The sequence below is a fragment of the Orbicella franksi genome, chromosome 12 (assembly GCF_964199315.1).
Source record: "Orbicella franksi chromosome 12, jaOrbFran1.1, whole genome shotgun sequence".
Taxonomy (NCBI): domain Eukaryota; kingdom Metazoa; phylum Cnidaria; class Anthozoa; order Scleractinia; family Merulinidae; genus Orbicella; species Orbicella franksi.
In genome coordinates this window covers 9178065-9198973 of record NC_138156.1, presented here as the reverse complement: position 1 = coordinate 9198973, position 20909 = coordinate 9178065, and the positions used below count along the sequence as shown (strand labels likewise).

Below are 20909 nucleotides of genomic sequence, written 5' to 3'. Positions count from 1 at the left end.
AAGCCTCCGTTTTCGTCGTCCACACTTACATGATAGAGCTCCGTCAGTTCAAATGTCTCCTCTAGGCGGCGTTTTCGAATTTAACACGTTTTGAAATGCGTTTTCTTTGCAAATGATGAGCGCAGTTGCTATCGTATCAAGCCCCGTCCACATTACGCCGGAGGGATTTTTGAAAACGGAGGTTTCGCGCTGAAAACGCATCAAATGTTTTCCGCCCGTCCACACTACATGTAGCAACAATCACCGGTCATTTTGGATTTGTATGAGGAAATCTCGGCAGGGTAATCCCATGATTGACTACATCGTTGTCGAAAAGCTCCTTTTTCAAAATGTTTCCCGTTCACACTAAAACGCAAAGCCAGCGTTTTCAAATTCCTCCGGTTTGAGGAGCGTTTTCGAAAAGCTCCGTTTTCGTGACGGATTAGTGTGGACGGTAGGCCTAACTGTAGAAAAAAGCTACGTTTTCAAATTTCTCCGGCGTAGTGTGGACGCTGGCTCAGTGTGGAAGTTAGGCCGTGAAACGAACCACATCTAGTGACGTGAATTAAAATTTTGCAAGTGCAATGGACAAGAGGAGAACACTCATCCACGCTCATTCTTTAATTCAACCTAACTTCGGCCGCAAATAAAGGAGTGTTTCGTGGCGAATGATATTGTAGAAATATCTACGATATAGGTAGGAAAATTTGGCAGAATAACGACAACAGAAAACAGCCACAGTTATGTAACAAATACAAAAAAAAAAACTTGGAAGACCAAACTTTATGGCCACGACGAAACGTTCAAGGGGAAGCAGATGAACTTAAGGTATAACAGTGATTCGATGAGTATTTCCATATGACCGCGACCAGTTCAGAAAGAGTAAGAGTACTGATATTTCACGAAAAAAGTATGCAAAAGCAATATTGCACCTTGTGAGATGAATATCATGGATGGGTAAGATATTCCGTTTATGTTGGAATGAAAAAATCAGAAAGGCGTAACATCGTAGAAGTGGTGAATTGTTTAGGAATTTTTTTTGGATTGGATAGCTTCTCAAGTACTTCAGTACTAAAATAGTTTGCAAAAAAAACAGACTCTTGTCCTCCCAACTAAGTTAAGCCGTTGACACCTGGAGCTTTTAAGCAAAACGCAGTTTTTAGACAAGTTTTACATTTTCAACCTGGATATGAGCTAAATAAGCTCCAATCTACTCAAAGGTACTAAAAGGCATTTGCAAATCTACTAAGAGGCATTTGCAACATGAAAGCATGCCTTTCATCGCGTTTTATGACATTTTTGCTCGGGCATGCGCACAAAGTGACCTACACCTTTAGTTGCCTTTAATTTCCTATTACACTGTATGTCATAAATGAGACATCCAAATGAGGCAGAGTAATATCCATTTCAATTCAAAAGAACAGATAATTTAGACATTTTGTTAATCTTCCAAACTGTACTAAATTTAACTTTTTCTATATTTATCCATCAACCAAAACAGGTAAGAAGATACACACAAAATCAGCAAGGTTCACTTTAATGGTATGTGAATACAACACGTCTAATAACAAATATGAATAAGGGCTGACATCGCTTAGTAATTTTATTTATCATACATACCGCATAACCAGCAGAAGTTGGTGTGACATTGTGAGCAATGCATGTGGTCCCAGCCAGAGATCTTCTCCACAGTCATGCGACACTTTGGGCAACACTTGTAATCTCCCTTTCTTCTCATCATCCGAATGAATGACAAGTTGGTCAAGTTCTTTTTTTGCATATGTTCTTTTTTATTAATTCTGCATTGTTTTTCTTTCTGCAATCTCTGTTCTCTTCTAAAAGGTACTGCAGTGGCTTTCCCAGTGGCTCCTTTTTTATTCTTTTTGTTCTTGTCTCTTGATGTTGAGTTCTTGTATTTTGCACTGTCTTCTTCATCGGAGTCCGATTCATCATCAAAACATGGTTGTCTGTGATGCCATTGGTTATGACATTCTGTGCAAAATGCAAAGAAGCAATTTGCACAGTGGCCAAGTCTGGAGTTTTCATCTTCATCAATTACAACTGCCACATTGCATCTTGGGCAATACACAACATCTCCCATGACATCCAAGGTCCTGCTTAAAAGCAGTCTTTCCCATTTCTCAAGCTTCTCTGGATCAAGGACATCTTGAAGAATCTCAGGCGGAATCATCATTTTGCAGTCATGATTTGGACACAAGAGGTTTAGTACAGTTCCACCTTCAACATGCAATTCACAATGTGCCTTAAAGCAGTCATTGCAGAAGAAATGCCTGCATTCATCTAGATAGTGAAATTCTGACCCATTCCTTTCATCAAAGCATATTTTGCACAAGTGAGTGTTCCTTCTAAAAGCTTGTCTTTGCATTTCAAGGTCATATTCAAAGATTGTTAGTAAAGCTGTCTGCAGTTTTGTACTAAATCTCTTGCTGTGCATCAACTCTTTACACTCTTCATCAGTTTCCTTCAAAACCAAGTGTGACCCAAGACCTAGATACTCATAGGCATAATTTTGCAGCCAATCTGCCCAAGTGAAAACTATGGGTAGGTGTGGATTTTCTGTCCACAGACTCGTTAGCTTCTCTTGCAGTTCTTTAATCTGACTTCTAGTGAGCCACAGGCAACTTAGGGAAAATTCAGGCAGACATTCTGTGGGATAGAGTGGGGGAAATGAGCATGTTACATATATTGGAGTCAAATATTGGATGTCAGCTCGTACATGCCAGTGTCGTCGAGATAAGGATCGAGAAAACACAGGTTTTGTGCGGCCAGAAATACTTTTTGGAGAACTCTTGGAAATATTCCCATTTTCAGTCTTTATAAAGTTAACGCTTGCTGGTGTACATGCTTCTTCTTGTGTATCACTTTTAGTTGCTTATTCCTCTTCAGCTTCTCTGTGATAAGTTCCTGGTTCCATTCCAATGTAACCCAATCTTGTCGGCCGTTCTCCCAAGTTCTCTTCATGACCAGGAATTGGAACGAAAGCTTCCAAATCGATTCTTTCAAACGGGAGGTTGACTTTGACTGTCAAGTTAAAGCAAATGTTACCTTGTCCATCCTCTCCTTGGAGGATTTGTAGATCGTCTTCAAAGATCGACTGAAGAACAGTTACTTCCTCTTGTTGCTCTTCCAAAGTAGCTTCGTTCACAAATTCCGTCATGCTGAGTGCTAACTCCACAATAATTTCGAGCTTCAATTCTGACAAAGTTGCAGCAAGTGGTTTCCTATTGAAGGTTCCTCGCTCTTCTAAAAATAACTGGCAAATGATGGCGATGATCGCTGAGTTTGAGAATAATCAGATTCTGCCAAGAAGAACACGGAAAGTTCACATCGCGATGCAATATCACATCCGCCGCCATCCGCCATCTTTGTTTTTCAGACTCCAAAGGATGCTGGGATGTAACATTTGGATATCGGAATGGACTCTGGAATCCGGAACTAAGATTTTTGTTTTTGTTCAAGTTACACATGATAAATTAAAAACGTGTCATAGAGTATCAGTTACTTGAAATCTGGGATTTAGTTTTGCTTATACCAGATCCTTCCACACACACATGTAGACAAGCACAATGGCTAAAGACTTATAAATGTGGCTCAAGTGATGAATAACCAATAATTTATTAAACGAAAATTTGTAAGGTACAATTTATTATTATACTATATTTTAGACTAATTTACAATGTCCTACAGCTATGATATCTTCAACTCAGTTATTTCAAAAATGATACTAAACCAAGACTTCAAATCCCACTGTAAAGAGAAAACATGTTCTGTGTTTCTATTGAGTTATAGGAACATGAGTTGAAGTGGGTGAAATGAGAAATGCTGTGGGAACACAAGCTAACAGACAAGTGTTTCCACATTTTTTCTGAGTTCCTCCAAACTTAAACAAGTGTTTCTATTAAAAAATAAGATTATGAGCTTGAGATTTCTATCAGGCGAGAGTTGACGATGGTGCAACCTGAGTCAACTACCACGCATAGAAATCGAGAGTGAATAATCTAATTGTGTTAGTATAAATCTACTAGTCATTCAAAACTTAATCTAAATCCTCTTCACAGACACTTTGAAAAATGCCAAGAAGCGGCCATCATTTTGTTAACAAGGGACACACTGCTACACTACTCACTATCTATCGCAGATTAGTATAAATCTACTAGCATTCTATCACGAATGCTGATCTCTGATTGGCTACGCTACTCACTATCTATTCTGTGATAGATAGTGAGTAGCGTAGCAGTGTGCCCTTGCTAACAAAATGACGGGCACTTATTGGCATTTTTGAAGCGTCTGTGAGGAGGATTTAGATTAAGTTTTGAATGACCAGTAGATTTATACAAAAACAATTAGATTATTTGCTCTCGATTTCTTTCGCACAATAGAAAGCGAGAGCAAATAATGTAATTGTTTAATAGATAGTGAGTAACATAGCCAATCAGAGAACGGCAGTAGATTTATACTAAAACTTGTTAGAAACATGAAGAACATGTTTTCTATTTCTTTTAGAAAATACCACAATCAATCAGTTATAAAAACACGATTTTTAACCAATCAGCGTGCATATTTTCTTTAGGCTATTTCTAAATAATAGTTATTGTAATATTCTTTAACAACTTGTTATCTGGAACTCCCACTTTTGGGTGAGTGTTCACACTTGAATTTTATAGGTGAAATTTTAAAGCTACATTGTTCGGACTATAATTTTGTGCTCTTACATCAATAATTAACTAGTGTGGTAAAATAAATAATTCAGGCTATTTTATTATTTGAAAGACAAAAACCATTATTATCAGTCTAGCCAGTGAACAGATTTCCCAGTTCAATAAATCTATGAAAAATCAATTCACCCCTTGCCTTTTCTAACTCACAGGCTATCTGACATAATGTTTAGTACTTTCCATTGAGATAGCAAAGGTCTACAGTACTTTCTACATGTCTCTTTAAAGTTCAATACAGCACATAAACTAACACGTCACCTGACATGTTTCTTTCTTGTTTGTCTCCAATTTGTTTGTTTGAAGTCTTCCCTTAGTTGCAAAATTGCCTGTGGAGGAGGCTACTTCTATGCACTGATAATAAATAATTATTACATTGACAACTACAAACTTTCTTGCTATGTTAGGGACTGAATGTTGAAAATCATCAATCCATAAAAGGTCCAACTTTTTCTTGAGGAAAAATGGTTTAAGACCTATTTACTTTAAGTCCTAATAATAAGATCTATATATTGTCAATAGCCACCCACATTTAAGACCACAGTGAATGAAGAACCTACAGGCTGTAATTTGGGAAATTCGACCCTCATTACATAAGAAGCCATTCAGTCTGAAATTTGGAACAGGTTCTCATATTTTGTACAATGCAATATCAACCCAATTAAATTACGGTAATTCAAAATGCAGCCATTGTATGAGAAAAATGTACTTCACTGCAATACTTATTTGATATAGTTATTAAGTTTCCTATCACTAATCTAAAAATCCAGTTCCCACTTAGTTCCAGTATGATAAGACATGCTGTTTAGTGTAGTTGTAGTCTGAACCCCTAAATAAAATGACAACCTGATACAAAAATAGGTTTACTAAGGTTCTGAATTATTAAGGACCTAAACAGCCTGATTTCTCATTAAACACCCAATATATAATTATTAAGAACCTATTTAGGCTGACTTGTTCAAATGTAGGTTCTTATACATGGGTGATTTAAAAGGCATTCTTCTCATTAGAATCAAGTACATGTAGATGAACTGTCAGGTTCATAATTTCAAGCATACCACAGAAGACATAGCTTAATACAAATTTCATTACTGCCAACATTACCCCTAACAGCTGTAAATGGGTCATGAAAATTCCTATATTAGTCATCAGAATGTTGTGTGCATGAACTGGCCGCCGTAAAGTGCATTGTCACTGCCCCCTTAATTTCCTTCCCACACTGATAACAAAAACCTGTTTTACAGGCCCAACATTTTAGATGGTTGTTGTTATTGTTCTCTTTGAGACACTTCTGATGACAACGGGGACACAATTTAGTCCGTAGTGTTCTCTTTGGGTTGGCCTTTCTGTACTCTTCAATCATGGTTTCTCCGACTGTTGGCTCCCTTGGTGCTGGTTCATGGAATATTCTTCCACACTGTCCAAAGTGTTCATATCCTGAAATTGCCCTTCCTAGAACACATAAGAGGAATGTTGTTACTAGACCAGCCACGTATATGGTAAAGTAAATTACAATCCTTATAGAGGAGGCCATATGAGCCTTAGCTGATTTCATGTGGGTCCTCGATCCTGGTCGAATTTTAATTTAGAAATGTTGGTTTTTGTGGAGGGAGGAATACTGGAGAACCTGGACAAAAAACCCTCAGAGGAATGCGAGAATCAACAACAAACTCAACCCACATAACACAACAGGCTGGAATCGAACGCAGGCCACATTGGTGGGAAGCGAGTGCTCTCTCCACAGCACCATCCCTGCTCCCCATAAAGTAGGTGATGAAATTATTCTGTTACATCCATAATTGCATGCAAAAAGTTGACCTTCCCAGATAAAAAATAACTATTGGCTACTGCTGTAACAGTATGTACTGAACTACTACTGGTATACACGTTAATAAAGTCAGTTTTATCATTGATGTTTTTTGAAAAATAACTTATTGGATAATAATACAAAAATTGCATTTTCTATGTGCACAATTCTTTACACAACTTTTGTTATTAAGGAAATGATGATAATTCATGATCTATGAAATATGAGTGGATCCAATATTTTATCAAAGGAGTTTTGTAGGTATGATCACCAGCAACAGCATAAGTTCCTAAGAGGGGACTGGTGGGGAATGCCTCTCAAAGGCAAGGCAAATACAAACTGTCAACTTATCTTTTTTTCTTAGGGGGGAGAGGCTTGTGCCGTGGGGCAAATCCCACATAAAAAGGACGGGGGTGTTCATTGGAAATTTTGAAAAGAACCCCTAAGAGGTACCAAGATCCTGTGGAAGACTGGGCGTGTCTTGAAATGTTTTTCACCCCCGTGAGGTACCAATTCTAAAACGGCACATTACATTGTGTATCTCTTGTCATTGTTAATCAATAAATAATAATCACTTTATTTAAGTGTCGATGTATTTAGCACTAATGTGCTAATTGGGGACACTGTAAATAAATAAACAAATATTTCAAATATAACATAAACTATTAAGAATCCCAACTGGTGGGAGGCTGACCAGTTGGCTATTTACACAACGCGGCCGAGGAGTTGAACTCAGGGCTGCCGAGAACAAATCCAGATAGCGGCAGGACGAAGATTTGAACCAGGGACCTCCAGATTTCAAATCCAGCGCCCTAATCCACTCAGCCACGCCGCCTCCTGCCTCCTTTCGTCTCAATACCCTAACAGGTACCGCAAAAGCTCCCGCTGTGGACCTTTTGAGGCTGAACACCCTAAGAGGTACCAAAACAGCATTTTTTACCCCAAAAAGGAACGACAAATACCTCCGTCCTTCTTCTTTGGGAGTCCTCCCCCAGGAGGGGTGCATTACCCCTTCAACCCTCTTCATTTACTTACCACATCTCCAGCAAAAGCTAGCACGGCATTGTGAACAGTGCATCATGTCACAGCCAGAGATCCTCTCGACAGCCATGCGACACTTTGGACAGAACTGATACTTTCCTTGTTGCCTCATCATCCGAATAAACGACACGTTACTCATTTCTTTTCTGCGCTGTTTTTCTCTCTCTAACTTCTGTCGTCTTCTGAGAGATAATTCTGCAGCTGTCATTTTAGCTCCTCCTTCTTTCTTTTTATCTTTCTTTTTCTTTGATTCTGTGTTCTTGTTTTTGGCACCTTCCTCCTCCTCAGAGTCTGTTTCCTCCTCAAAGCATGGCTGTCTGGCATGCCAGGGCTCAAGGCATTCTGTGCAAAATGCAAAGAAGCAATTTGCACAATGGCCAAGTCTAGAGGTTTCATCTTCATCAGCAACAACCGCTACATTGCATCTTGGGCAATAAACAACATCTCCCATGACATCCAAGGTCTTGTTTAAAAGTAGCCTTTCCCATCGCTCAAGTTTGTCCAGATCTAAGACATCTTGAATAATCTCAGGCGGAATCATTGTTTTGCAGTCATGACTTGGACACAAGAGGTTAAGCACAGTGCCACCTTCAACATGAAGTTCACAATGAGCCTTTAAGCAGTCACTGCAGAAGAAGTGCCTGCATTCATCTAGATAGTGAAATTCTGACCCATCCCTTTCATCAAAGCAAATTTCGCACAAGTGAGTGTTCTGTCGAAACACTCGCCTTTGCATTTCCAGGTCATATTCAAAGATTGTCAGTAAAGCTTTCTGCAATGTTGTAACAGATCTTTCACTTATCTCATCCTGATTTTCTTCATGTGTGTGTGCCTCCAACCTTTCTACTGGTTCATCCTCCTTCAGGACCAAGTGTGACCCCAGACGCAGATATTCATATGCATAATTTTGCAGCCAATCTGCCCAAGTGAAAACTATGGGTAGGTATGGACTTTCTGTCCACAGACTCCTTAACTTTGCTTGCAGTACCTCTATCAGATTTCTTGTTAGCCAGAGGCAACTAAGGGAAAATTCAGGTGGACATTCTGCAGGATAGAGTTGAGGAAATGTGCAGGTTACATGCATCGGAGTCAAGTACTGGATATCAGCTCGCACATGCCAGTGTCGCCGAGATAGGGATCGAGAAAAGCCAGGTTTTGTGCGCCCAGAAAAACTGTGAGGGGAGTTGCCATGGTTTTCATTTTCATTCTCAGAGCTAGCGCCCAGTTCCGTACCATTTTGCTGTATTTCGATGTGATTACTCTCACCCATTGCTGCATTATCTTCACCATCTTGGAAGTGAGTTCCAAGTTCATTGTTCGAGTCATTTTTATCGCCAGTAATCGTAGAACATTCTTCGACAGCGGCTTCGAATTCTTCATGATCAGGAATTGGAATGAAAGCTTCGAAATCGATTCTGTCGAAAGGGATGTTAACTTTGACTGTCAAGTTGAAGCAAATGTTACCTTCTCCATCCCCTCCTTGGAGGATTTGAAAATCGTCTTCAAAGATCGACTGAAGGACAGTCATTTCTTCCTGTTGTTCTTCAATGGCAGCTGTATTCAAAAGTTCCATACATTCGGCCATCTTCGAAGTCGATCTCTCCTCCCACTAGACAAAATTGAATTTTCCAGCCAATCCTTTCCTATTTGACTTTACTTTCTGAAATTAGCTCGACCGAAGCTGAACGAGAATGATGGAGCAGGAAGAAATCTTGCAGAGAAGTTCCAAAAGTTTACGTCTCTATGGTGCAATTCCCCCAGGATACGGACCGCCATGTTTATGTTGTTTTTAGACTCCAAAGGATTATGGGATGGTCGTCAATTTTCAAAATCAGAAATTTGGAACTAGGACTCGGGATTCCGGAATAGAATAGAAAACTTTGATGCTTAGCCATCGGTTTGCTCATTGACTTGATAAGCTTTCTTTCAGTTACTTGCAAGCAGTTGTTCTAAAACTAAACCTTTCTTTGTCCGTCTCGAGTCCTGTTGTACAAACAAAGATCAAGCTCGCTTTATTCAAATAATGTTATTGAAAAAGTCACCCAAACGTATGTCATCTTTCAGAAGTCTCGGCACAAAATGCGCGCTGTTTATGGTCATTCCTCGGAAAATCTTTATGTCCTACATTGATCTACCGTAAAATTCAAGAATTAATTAAGCAAAAAGCTTTTACTTTTTTGGTCCGAAACACTTTTTTCGGTGGGAAGGAGTGAAAAAAAGGCAGAAACGTTAGAAAGTTTCTAAGTTTGCGTTTTGTAATTGCTTGCAGGTTTTTTAACTCAAAGACATTTTGTGTCTGAAGAATTTTGCCCGACTCTCTAAACAGATCGAATACTGATTAAACAGCATTATAGCAATCAAGTCCTCCAATCATGAAATGAAATGAACGTCGATCAACAGTCTGAATAGTGAAATGTTTGCTTACAATATCTGCAATACAATACAAATATTTGCCTCATTAGCATAAGTGATCCATTTTCTGATCGAGGTACAGAAATATCGACTCTGAATATTGAAAGAGCATTGCACGATTAACTGTCCCAAGCAATTTGAGTGCGATGTATTAAATACTTTTTGTGCGACGCGGGTTTAAAAACGCAAAATTTTAAACGATGAGGTTACAAATACAGAACTTGCTACTTAATAATGGGACTTATTAAAAACTGGACCATTAGACTATATAATACAATTCAAGAGTTTTCATTGGCTAAGTTTAGTCATCATGGTACATGAGCCATTATGCCGTGCTCTATACGAGTATTGTAAACGTACACGTAGGTTTTGGGCACGTTTTTATTTTTATCTTATTGTACTTTTATTTATTTTGGAGGCGTTTTTAATCAAACGTTTATTCCGCTAGCTTTTGTTGGATATAAAGATGATTACAGCCAACTCGGCGCCACACGCCTCGTTGGCTATCTACCATCTCATATCCAACGCGCGCTCGCGGAATAATTATTAATTAGTTTCAGGAGATATTAAATAGAACTACGAAATAACAATTGAATCATCAGCTCTGGATTTCTATATCTCTAGCTCAAAATCTAATTGTTCTGGTAGAATTTAACTAAATTCCTTTAAATAATGATTTCCGATTATTTCCTAGGGCTTAAGTAGTATCTAACTTCATTATTTACAAAATCGTCGTAGACTTAATGCTTAATTGAAACTTACAGCGGTTTGCGCGTGCTCATTAAGCTTCGTTAGTTTGCTGGAGACGTCGTCATTTTGTAAGCGACTTCCTGCCTCCGCTACACTAATGGTTGTAGCTGGTGTACAGCTCAGCCAATCAGATTGTAGCATTTGAAATAGTTTCTACTTATTCTGAGTAAAAGCTCATGGGCTTATTTTGGGGAGACTCATAATCGGATTGTTTTCTGTCGGTCGTTCGGCATGCGTTATTTAAAGCATTCTACGAAGTATCAACATTGCTTAATTGTAATTTTATTGTCAGATCTTTACAGATCCTAGTATACCAGCAGCATTTTCGTTTGCAGTCCCTAGCCACATTTGTACAGTTAGGTTCTAAGCACAATATGTGCATTTAGTGAACGATTAGCCTTCGCGCTGCTTGCTCGATTTTTTGCTACTACGCGGAGCTGGTGAGACTCAACCAGGTCGAAACAGCTGTCCAAGGTTTCATCTTGGCTTTCAGTTTGGACTCTATCATGTCGTTTTCGCGTTAAGCTTTCTATGTTGTATCATGCATCCTTGCTTAATTGGTATTTTATTTTCGAGGCATAACTTATTTTCCTCAGGAGGCGAGGGGGAGGGGTTATTTACAAAAGTTTACAATAACAGGACAGTAATTTATGCAAAGGCTTTCACCATCAGTTTTTTTATTTCAATTTACAAAGTGGTACCTGTAACTGACATATGACTCAGACGGGAAGCTATTAGTAAGCTGAGTTGGTCAAAAGTATACGTTGCTCATGAAAATTACACTTAGTATTTTAATTTACTTAAAATGTTGCAACGCGTGGTTGCTTCTAGAAGAAGCTACTATTCATTTTTACTTTCAGCTCGTAAAGTTTTTCTTTTATAATTTGAGGAAATAAACTGCCTCCCCGCGTTACGTTTTTGAGTAAATACCCCGTTGAAAGCTGGTCGTATATGTTTATTCGCGATGGCTAATAACCAAAGCGGTATCTTTTTCTGTTGCGTGCGCGGTTCGGGAAGAACGGACCGTTTGAATTAAAATTCGTCACTTTCAATCAATGAAAATCGTAATCTAGTATTTTTCATTTGATTCTTTCATTTTACCGCGCCATTTCGCATCATTGATTATTACTGTTTGTGCAAAGACGCGTTAAAAATTTCTTTCCCTATTTACACATACGTTCGAAACAAAGGTTTAGCTTGAAAAATAAATGAGAAGGAATCAAAGCTTCGTATGGCCGGAACACAAAAGAAACTGTTTCGGCTCAATATTGAGTAAATAAAGTTCAATTGTTGAGCCAGGTGTTAAAGAAATGACAATTGGATTCTGAGTTTTGACAACCCGAGGTTTGAAGTTTGATGTTCGTGGTCAAGGTCTGCTCAATAAACGTCATTCAAAAATATTCGCGAACGAATATCATTGTGTGGTTGGTTGTTGATCTCTTGAAGTATACCAACCGACTGAAGGGTCCTGCAGTTTCTAATGTTTTTAAAACAATAATCCCTCATAACTGCTCAGTCTTTGTCAGACGTCCGTGGCTTTTGTTCCCATGGCTTTGCTGTTGACCGGAACGAAATACACGAAGGTAAATTGCGCGCTTTAGCGACAAAAATTAATTTCCGCCCCAGGGTACTAGACTCTATTCATCCCAAATCAAAATTCTCTATCTTTTAGGGAGAGAAGCAAAAAATTTGAATGTTCGGTGGTATTTAATCACTTTTTAAAATTATTCTTGTTTGATCAAAGATACTGAGGACAGTTTAGTGTTTGCAGTTTGTAATTTCAGCATGTTGTTCGTGGTAAATTTAGTAGCCTTGGAGGTTGGATTCAAAATAATTGTTGAATAGAGAGCGAAAGCAGGAAAGCGAATGAACTCTCGGTATAGCTCATTATTATGGCCAACTTTTCTCATTCCCTTTCTAGAGAACAAGAGATGAAAATGAGAGAAATCTGGAAGGCATTTGGCACGTTATGCAAACAAAATCGAATTGCCGTATCGTCCAGCCTTCTCAGTTATCATAGGGAAGCCAGTCAATAGCTTGCTGTTATTGTTTCTTAAAAGGGTTCATTATATTTCAATCGTAGTCGAATCATCAGCAAACGAAACAATACACTGTAAGTAGAGAACACAATTACAACGTGTCCTTTTTCTAGTAGTCACAAAACGAAGAGAAAAGTTTTGCCATTTTATTTTATTAAAAGTTGCATTCCGCATTTTTTGTAATGGTAAAGTCTGGTCTCTAAAACTGCAAGCATTTTAGCACATTGTTGAGTAGTTAAAAATTCTTTAAAATTAAACAAGCTTTAACTCAGCAGTGCGGTATAAATCCGCCATTTTGAATTACCTTAATAGCGCGAAACTCAATCTGTGAGCTGCGCACTTCCAAAAACAAAAATTGCGCAAATCCAACTTAAAATTGATCAACAAGTTCGTTTGCCTAAAATATCAGGTTTTGGGGATCCAGAAATGAGGTAAAATAGCTTTATTTGACATCGGATTCCCTTGCTTTGTAAAGACTGGTACTCAGTTCACAACATTTAAAAGATTACGATTTTATTTAACATGGGAAGTTAAGTTCATGAATTGATGTGGTACATGATTTTCGTGACCTTTTCAATCTGATATTGGATTTCTCTTTTTGCAGCTTTTTGCAGCTTTTTGCTGCTGGGGTAATTTTTTGTTTGTTTTGATTTGCCAGGTTATAAAGACACAAGTTTCCCTGAGATCAAATTGCGAAAATTAGCCACAACACATGCAAAATAAAATGTAATACGACACATAAGTTTCGGATACCGGACGTGTAAGCTGTATGACATCCATACATTAGCTTCAGCGATTACAACAACTAGCTTATAACTTCCTTATTTCTTTTCCTCGGATCAGTCAACAAAATCAAATTGAGGAGGCCGATTCATTTTTTAAAAATTTAAAAGACAACTGCATATAAACAAATCTCTTGCATATGCTTATTTAGTTATAAAGCCGACTATTATAAAGCTGCTTAGAATCAACATTGCTTTGGCGGTACGTGCTGCGATTTTTAATCAATCGTTCTCCAATTTATAAAGTGCTAAGTCATTTAATAACTTGGTAAGGAACAGCGCTTTTCGGATTCGATTTGTGAAAATAACCAAGTAAGTCAAATTATATTTATTGAAATTTCCTCAGTAAGATCAAGCTGATTTTAGTATAGTACCCAAGTTGTCCCCCCTAAAGTGTCTGGAATTCGTTTATTACATGACTTTTTTCCTTCTTTTTTAAGCACCGTTGTTCCAATAGTTTTCGTTCGTGTAGCCCGGCGTGTTATGGTGTCTCTGTTTTCATCTTCCAACTCGTCGCATAAATTAAGATCAACGGGAGCATAAATACTCCTTTTTAGGGCTGTATTTTGACAGCAATGGTCTAGCCGGCTTAAAAATAAAGAAAACCACAGGATATTGCTAGCAGCAAGTCCATGTTGGCGTATGTAAAAAGATGTTATCTTGCTTTAGTTACGTTACATATGGATATTATCTACCTGCGACGAGACAGGTGTCTGGAACAAGATAAGACTTGAATTGGAGTTTTAATTAGCGTTGCAGGGATATACATTACATCCCTAAAAGCCGTCGCATACTAATAATCATATTCAAATTTTTCTTCGTAATATCGTTGTTTTAAAAACGACTTTCTAAGTTTAATCTAAATTGGACAAAGCGGGTTTTGTTTCAAAGATCTCTCCGCGGGGTGCAATTCTCAATTGAAATTTTTAGCGCTTTGTTTGCATGGCTTAATCACAAACAATGTACTAATGGATTTTATAAATAGGAATGCTTAGACTGAAAGTCTTGTTACTATGACAAGAACCTTGCGCACATATATCTCATAGATTTAAAAATCTTTAGCAAGCAAACTTGGAGAGCCATAGAAAGGTTGCTAAACATATGACAGGAATCCATAAGGTAAAATCAAAGTCTACTTAGCAAACAAACGGTTTATACTTTGATCTTTTTCATTTCTTTTCCGAAAGAGCAAAATCTTTTTTCTTCATCTATTCTTCATTTAAACGTTACGAGGTTTCATTTTGTTTAAGCCGTAATTAGTTACTGTGATATCATGGTCAAATGTACTATTTTGCTTTGCTCTATTCTCCCTTTCATCTGGAGTAATAAAAAGCCAAAATTAATCGGAAGTTGATTGCCGGTGTCGGCTCTTTGTCTTGACGCGCAATCACTGAAGATTATTTCTCGTTTACAGATTTTCTGTCAAGTTTTTTGGACGTTTGCTTCCTCATTAGCTGCTGTGAGTTGACAGAGATTAGCGGACGGGAAAAAAAATGAGAATTCAAAAAGCTGGGTTTTACGTCTAAATCGTTGAAAGGGATGTAACAAAACCAACACTGCTACGAACGAAAACACAATCATTTCTGCCTAAGTTATTAGATTTCGTTTCAAGTAAGAAATCTTGTAAGTTAAGGAGATATCTTATTTTAATCGTATTTTCCTGAACGAAAAACCTAATTACCGTACAATTCTTTTCATGACATAATAAGCTTCCTAATTCATTTTCAAATTGGTTCACCTGCCTGGTACATTTGTCGTTTAGTTACAGAGAACACTGAATGCTAAGCCGCTGTGACTGACAAAGGCAAGCGCGGCGATCACGGAAAAAAATGGTCAGAAATGTTCTCCATCGACAGTGAGGTGAAACTGCCACACAAGAACTGTGGGTTGGTAAACCACTGAGGCACTGGTTTACTGAGCGTAAGCGACCTCCCATCGACTTGCATCTCTGTGGGATACTTAAGCAGAGCAGAAGAGAAGGAAGAAAAAGAAAATTCTAAAACAGCTAAATAGGACCGCGTTTATTGTGTTGTGCTGGGATAAGTTGCTACGAGGTTTGCACGCGAGTGGTTTACTTGCATTGTTTCACTGTATTGGCACGCTCTTTTTGCCTTAGAATTCAGAAAAGATTGCATAAAAGCTGAAAATTCACGGTCTTTGGCCAGCTTATCACTTGTTATAGAAACCACTTCAGTTGAGAATCTCAGACGTTCTGGAAAGGAAGATTTTAGTTGCCTTAACTCTTACACTCCTGAAATTGAAAGACTCTTTACGGAAGACAGTTTCCACTGCTAGTTCAACGCAAGAATTATTAGAAGACAAAGTATAGTAAAGTTGCTACACTACTGAATTGACTACAAAAGGTGCAGCCGACGTAACGGCAAGTTAATCCCAAAAAAAGAGAAGGAAATACAGTACATCATTGTTTGCTGAAACGCTGAAACTAACAAGGAACTTCATTGGGTTGGTACCCGGCATTAAACACCCGACATCTTGCTTCGTTGAACTATCGTTGAGCTCTATTTCATTCACTTCTATAAACAGCAGAAAAAGTCTGAGCAGCAAATAGAGACGCCAAGCAATGTTTTTCGACGGCTACTGGTTTCACACAAACCTCCCAAGTATGATAGTTTATATCTTCATTTCTCTATTAACAATCTTCGGGAACGTTCTAGTTTGTACGGCTTTCATCAAAGACCCTTACCGCCAGCTGCGCACTCTGCAAAATTACTACATCATAAGCCTGGGGATCTCTGATCTCTTGATGGGAATTGTCGCCGAGACTATACTCATAGGTACTTACTGGAACGGCAGCGAAACTGTGTTTCTCGCTCATTATCTCTTTGCTATTATCTCAGGAGTATCTTCATTGTTAAATATGGCGGCGCTGTCGATTCATCGCTATTTCGCGGTCAAAATGCCGCTCAATTTCCAAGAAGTAATGACGCAACGTCGCATTTTGATCTCCATAACGATCATATGGATTTACGCTGTGCATTTTTCGCTTTTACCATTAGTGGGCTGGGTCGACTCGAGATACCAGATTTATCTCTACGGCTTAGGTTGTTTCCTACCGAGTGTGGTTATTTTTATGGCCTATGGCGGGATTTTCAAATCGATTCGCGCGCATACCAAGACGCTAGGACGATCCATGGGAAACACGGCGTTGAAAAACGCCATGTCCAGAGAAAAATCTACCACGAAGACTATGCTGATAGTCCTGGCTGTGTTTTTATCGTTCTGGTTTCCATTTTTGTTAATAGATTTGATTATGGTCCAGTGTATCCAGTGTAGAACGTTTGGTTTTCACGCTGCGCGCGATGTTACCCTAACTTTAACCTACTTTAGTTCGTGTGTGAACCCGCTCCTTTACGCATGGCGTGTGACGCAGTTCCGCAGGGCATTTATCCGCGTGCTCGGAATGAGGAAACTGATGCGACGACGAAACAATGTGGTCTATCCATTGACAGTGGTTCCTTTTCGTTCTCGAACCGAAGTCGATCAAGAGAGATCGTGTTACACTAATTTACCCCGAAAATCTGTTTCTGTTGTGTCATAGAGTGATATGCTCTTTTTATATGGCTATGTCTCACAAGGACTGGGAGCTACTGAATTCATGAATATGACTGGCTGAAATCGATATTGAAAGAGGTCTAGATTTTCCCATCTAGATCAGCATCTAGACCGGTAATATTTTGCGGTGAAAAAGTTGCAAACTAAAATGCAAAAATATTGAGTATTTTCTTCTAACAATATTTATTTATGGAAGTGCCAAAAAGGCTCATCAAAGAAAGAAGTAAAGAGGACGAGCAAACTTTGGCAGAATTAAGTTCAGCTCTTCGTCTTTCGTAAGCAAAATGCCAGCTAATACAAACCAGTTACATTAAATTGTTCTTGTTTGCCATATAATAAACATCTTATTAACCGAGCTTGGTCTGTCTGTATGGGAGAACTTGACCTCGGTCGTGAGTACAGACCTCACTGCGTTCGGTCTGTACTCACGTCCTCGGTCAAGATTCCCGCATACAGACCTCCTGCTCGGTTCAGTAATCAAGAGCTAATTACTGACCGAGTGCGAGGGCCACTCTGGGGAACGTCGCCCCGAGGTCGTGGCAGTACGGACCGAGATCGTACAAAAACGACCGAAAGCCAATTTTCCACAGGAAGGCTCGAGCAAGTTATGTTAGTAAGTAGTTTAGTGTATGGCACTCGGGCCATGCTTAGTTATGCTTGTAATTATTGAATGTGCTGGTTTTTACACGGCCTCCGTATGGTAAAATCTCGGCCGAGAAAGAACCAATCAGAACGCTCGAATTTACCCAAAGACTACCTCGCCATATAATGATTTCAATTGTTATTATGTTTTCAAAAGCCGGCAAATTCAAAATTTAGTGCCTTATAATAAACTACTCTTAACTTGCTGACATAGCTTGCTCGAGCCTTACTGTGGAATATTGGCCCCGTCGGTCGTTTTTTTACGACCTCGCTGCGATCGGTCCGGTTCTGTCATGGCCTCGGGCCAGTATTCCCCAGTACGACTCTTGTGTTTGGACAGGAAGAGGTTTATATAAAAACGTACAAGAATAAGGAAACTCTAAATGAAAAGCACCCCCACTTTGTCACAATGTATTCTTGTCGGTTGCACTACTCCTAAGGAGCTATTCAGTGAGCATTTGAAAAGTTTACTTTGATTCTAACTTACAATGGATAAAAAAAGACAGTTTCCTATACACTTAAAATGTGTCTGTTTTTGTCTCGTATAAGATTTTTTTGTAGATATTTAATTCGGCAAGTCAGCAAGGCTATTTAATAACATATCTTTTGTTTAAACACTATTTATCAATGTTAATCGATATCTTCATATTTGCTTCTATCTACTAAAATTAAGAAGCGGCGTCATTTTGTTAACAAGGGCACACTGCTACGCTCCTCACTATCTATCACAGAATGGATAGTGAGTGTAGCGTAGCCAATCAGAGAACGGCATTCGTGATAGAACGCTAGTAGATATATACTAAATTACGATAGGATACGAGCACAGTTTACTTTAACTGGTTAACCTCCATTCCGTAAAAACCGCACATGGTTAAAAATTCAAGCACAAGCACGGTAGTTTCTATTTTCTTTCGCTGTCTCGGTTTTGTATTGTATGCACTACACTGCTTGTACTCGTTTTGTCTCGCGAAATTATTTTTTGTGTGTGTGAAACGAAAAAGGCGTGGGGCATGGGTTTGGTTTCCCCCCTTTCCTCGGTCATTTGCTCGGTCAACTGGCCTGATTTACACTCGCAGTACTCACGGAGATGAACTCAGGCTCGGCTACCAAGCTAGCTGACTGCTTGGAAAAGGAGCCCGCGATCGTCAGACTCGAGAAATCGCAGAAAACCAAACAAGCAAGGTCACAAGCAGTCTACATATTGATATTTTAAGGATTTTTATGGCCCGCTTACAAAATTGATTTTCGGTGCAATTTTTGTCGCGATTTCTGGTACGCTAGCGCTGTGCAACCAGGTACAAGTTCAGTGCGGTCACGTTCGCGTGGGCGCGATATCACTAGAAACATGGTACGTGAAACGCGATAAAATGAAGAGAAGTGTTGTATCAGAGCATGTAGTACATACGTCCTATAAACACTGTTAGTGATATCATGCTGAAATAACGAATGAATCGAAAATTTAAGTGTACCTTGCAAAGTTGTCCTCTTTTCAGAAAATTCCAGAAAATGCTACAGTCGATCGAACCTTCCCACAACGGCCACCCTGAGGGCAGAAAGAGATGGCTGTTATGGGAAAGTAGGTGTGTAATATGAAACCTGCTTTTTTCGGGGTGCAACATTTTTTGTAGAAAAAAAAGTCGTCATTTTAGAATATAAATGTGTAACACGATGAAACTATAACAATAAACAGAGACTAAACAAAATCCAACGACGTCCGGTAAGGATCAAGTTTGGTGACCTTTTACAAAAAAAAATCAGTGTTTTCTATACACCGTTCGTCATCAGTTCACTTATTCCCTGTCCACACTATGGCGGAGAAATTTGAGAACGGTCTTTTGCACTCTGTAAACGCATCAAATATTTTCCGTCAACGCTACTCCGGAGAAATTTGAAAACGCAACAATCATAGGTCATTTTGGATTTGTGTTTGAGGAAAACTCGTTCAGGGAAATCACATGATTATCGCGTGATGTCATTGTTTTCGGAAGGCTTCCAAGTTTTCAAAATGTCTTCCGTCCACACGAAAACGAAAAGCCAGCGTTTTAGGCAAATTACTCCGGTTTGAAGAGCGTTTTCGAAAAGCTCCTTTTTCGTGACCGATTAGTTTGTACGGTAGGCCTAATCGTAGAAATAAAGTTGTGTTTTCAAATTCCTCCGTCGTAACGTGGACGAAGCCTAAGAAAGCAGCAAAAAGAAACAAAAGGAACCATTCAAATTCAATGACATGCAAATGAATGGCCCGGTATTCTACAATCTATTGTAGCCCATATCGTTTCCTTAATTAATCTGTCGCGTAATATTATATATGAAAATGAAACTGTTTTTCCTGTTTTTGCCTTCAGGGCACGAACTTAAGGATTAAATTGTATTTTAACTGTTTTGTATTAAAATTCATGCTCGATCCGGTCACGTTCTCCATAACCATAGTCTCGATGAAAACCGTAAAAAATAAAAACCTTATCGTAGAGCAGCTGCTAACATGAAATTGTTTGTGCAGTAATTATCAGTGTGGAATTCATCGAAATTTCCGTCCGTGCTACTGAATAAGAAGTTTTGAGAATTAAAATATTCAATTTCGCAATGACCGCGGGTCGTCTCCAGGTGTCTGGAATAATCCTGTGTAATTAATTACTGCAAAACAATTAGAATCCCATATTCACAACCGTCTTGTCCTATTTTCATTTGCAATTAAATGCAGCAAATCGCTTTCATAAGTTGCTAACTCTCGATCAGGTTTGGGTTTCTTGAAAGTTCCTTTAACAAATAGCTTTTTCATTAACGTGATACCCGGGGGGGGGGGGGGGAGTACTCTCATAAATTCATTACGTAAGTGTGTGGGAGACATATCGTTTTTCGTTTAGCTTGTCCAGGGCTCGGAGTTCTCGTGCAGGTTTAGCTAATACAGTTTAAAGGAGTACTGTGTAAGGATTACACACGCACTCATTCACTCAATGTTCTTCTTCATTCCCTCGGACATGCGCATAGGGGCATTACCAGAGACTTCCAATGTTACCTGTCTTTCGCTTTCCCCCTTAGCTTTCATCAGCTGACTCCGCTCTTCCACACCTCCCTTTCTACTGTCCGTCGCTAGATAAACGCCTAAATATTACACCAGCCGGATTAAAACACTAATTAACGGGGGGGTGGGGGG

At 38.9% G+C, this 20909-nt stretch overlaps 4 protein-coding genes across 5 annotated transcripts in view; 2 read left to right on the top strand and 2 right to left on the bottom strand.

Moving 5' to 3' along the window:
• LOC145464072 (uncharacterized) overlaps positions 1–1505 on the top strand; it is a 58902-nt gene extending 57397 nt beyond the window's left edge. The window contains exon 17 of the transcript XR_014041388.1: positions 1481–1505. The gene's annotated coding sequence lies outside the window, so the exon portion shown is untranslated. The remainder of the gene's footprint in view (positions 1–1480) is intronic.
• Positions 1504–19730, top strand: LOC145464075 (octopamine receptor beta-1R-like). Of its 2 annotated transcripts, none has more exons than XM_081447891.1 (2): positions 1504–1521; positions 15306–19730. In XM_081447891.1, the coding sequence occupies exon 2, from the start codon at positions 16125–16127 to the stop codon at positions 17100–17102; it is 978 nt and encodes a 325-aa protein (XP_081304017.1). In that variant the 5' UTR covers positions 1504–1521; positions 15306–16124; the 3' UTR covers positions 17103–19730. The 2 variants fall into 2 exon arrangements, with proteins under 2 accessions (XP_081304017.1, XP_081304016.1); XM_081447890.1 differs by lacking the exon at positions 1504–1521 and adding an exon at positions 10376–12305.
• Positions 2873–3157, bottom strand: LOC145464078 (uncharacterized). The gene has a single exon (XM_081447893.1). The coding sequence runs from the start codon at positions 3155–3157 to the stop codon at positions 2873–2875; it is 285 nt and encodes a 94-aa protein (XP_081304019.1).
• LOC145464073 (E3 ubiquitin-protein ligase RNF14-like) lies at positions 4581–10236 on the bottom strand. Its single transcript, XM_081447888.1, has 2 exons — positions 7555–10236; positions 4581–6164 (listed from the first exon to the last, which is right to left on the bottom strand). The coding sequence occupies exons 1-2, from the start codon at positions 9143–9145 to the stop codon at positions 5854–5856; spliced, it is 1902 nt and encodes a 633-aa protein (XP_081304014.1). The 5' UTR covers positions 9146–10236; the 3' UTR covers positions 4581–5853.
• Positions 19731–20909: the final 1179 nt, after the last annotated feature.

Bases quoted from the DNA above. Each gene is read 5' to 3' on its own strand.
- LOC145464073 (XM_081447888.1), bottom strand. From the start codon at position 9,145: ATGGCCGAATGTATGGAACTTTTGAATACAGCTGCCATTGAAGAACAA. The intron at 6,165-7,554 runs GTAAGTAAATGA...TATGTGTTCTAG, and splicing joins TAGCTTTTGCTGGAGATGTG to GAAGGGCAATTTCAGGATAT.
- LOC145464078 (XM_081447893.1), bottom strand. From the start codon at position 3,157: ATGACGGAATTTGTGAACGAAGCTACTTTGGAAGAGCAACAAGAGGAA.
- LOC145464075 (XM_081447891.1), top strand. From the start codon at position 16,125: ATGTTTTTCGACGGCTACTGGTTTCACACAAACCTCCCAAGTATGATA.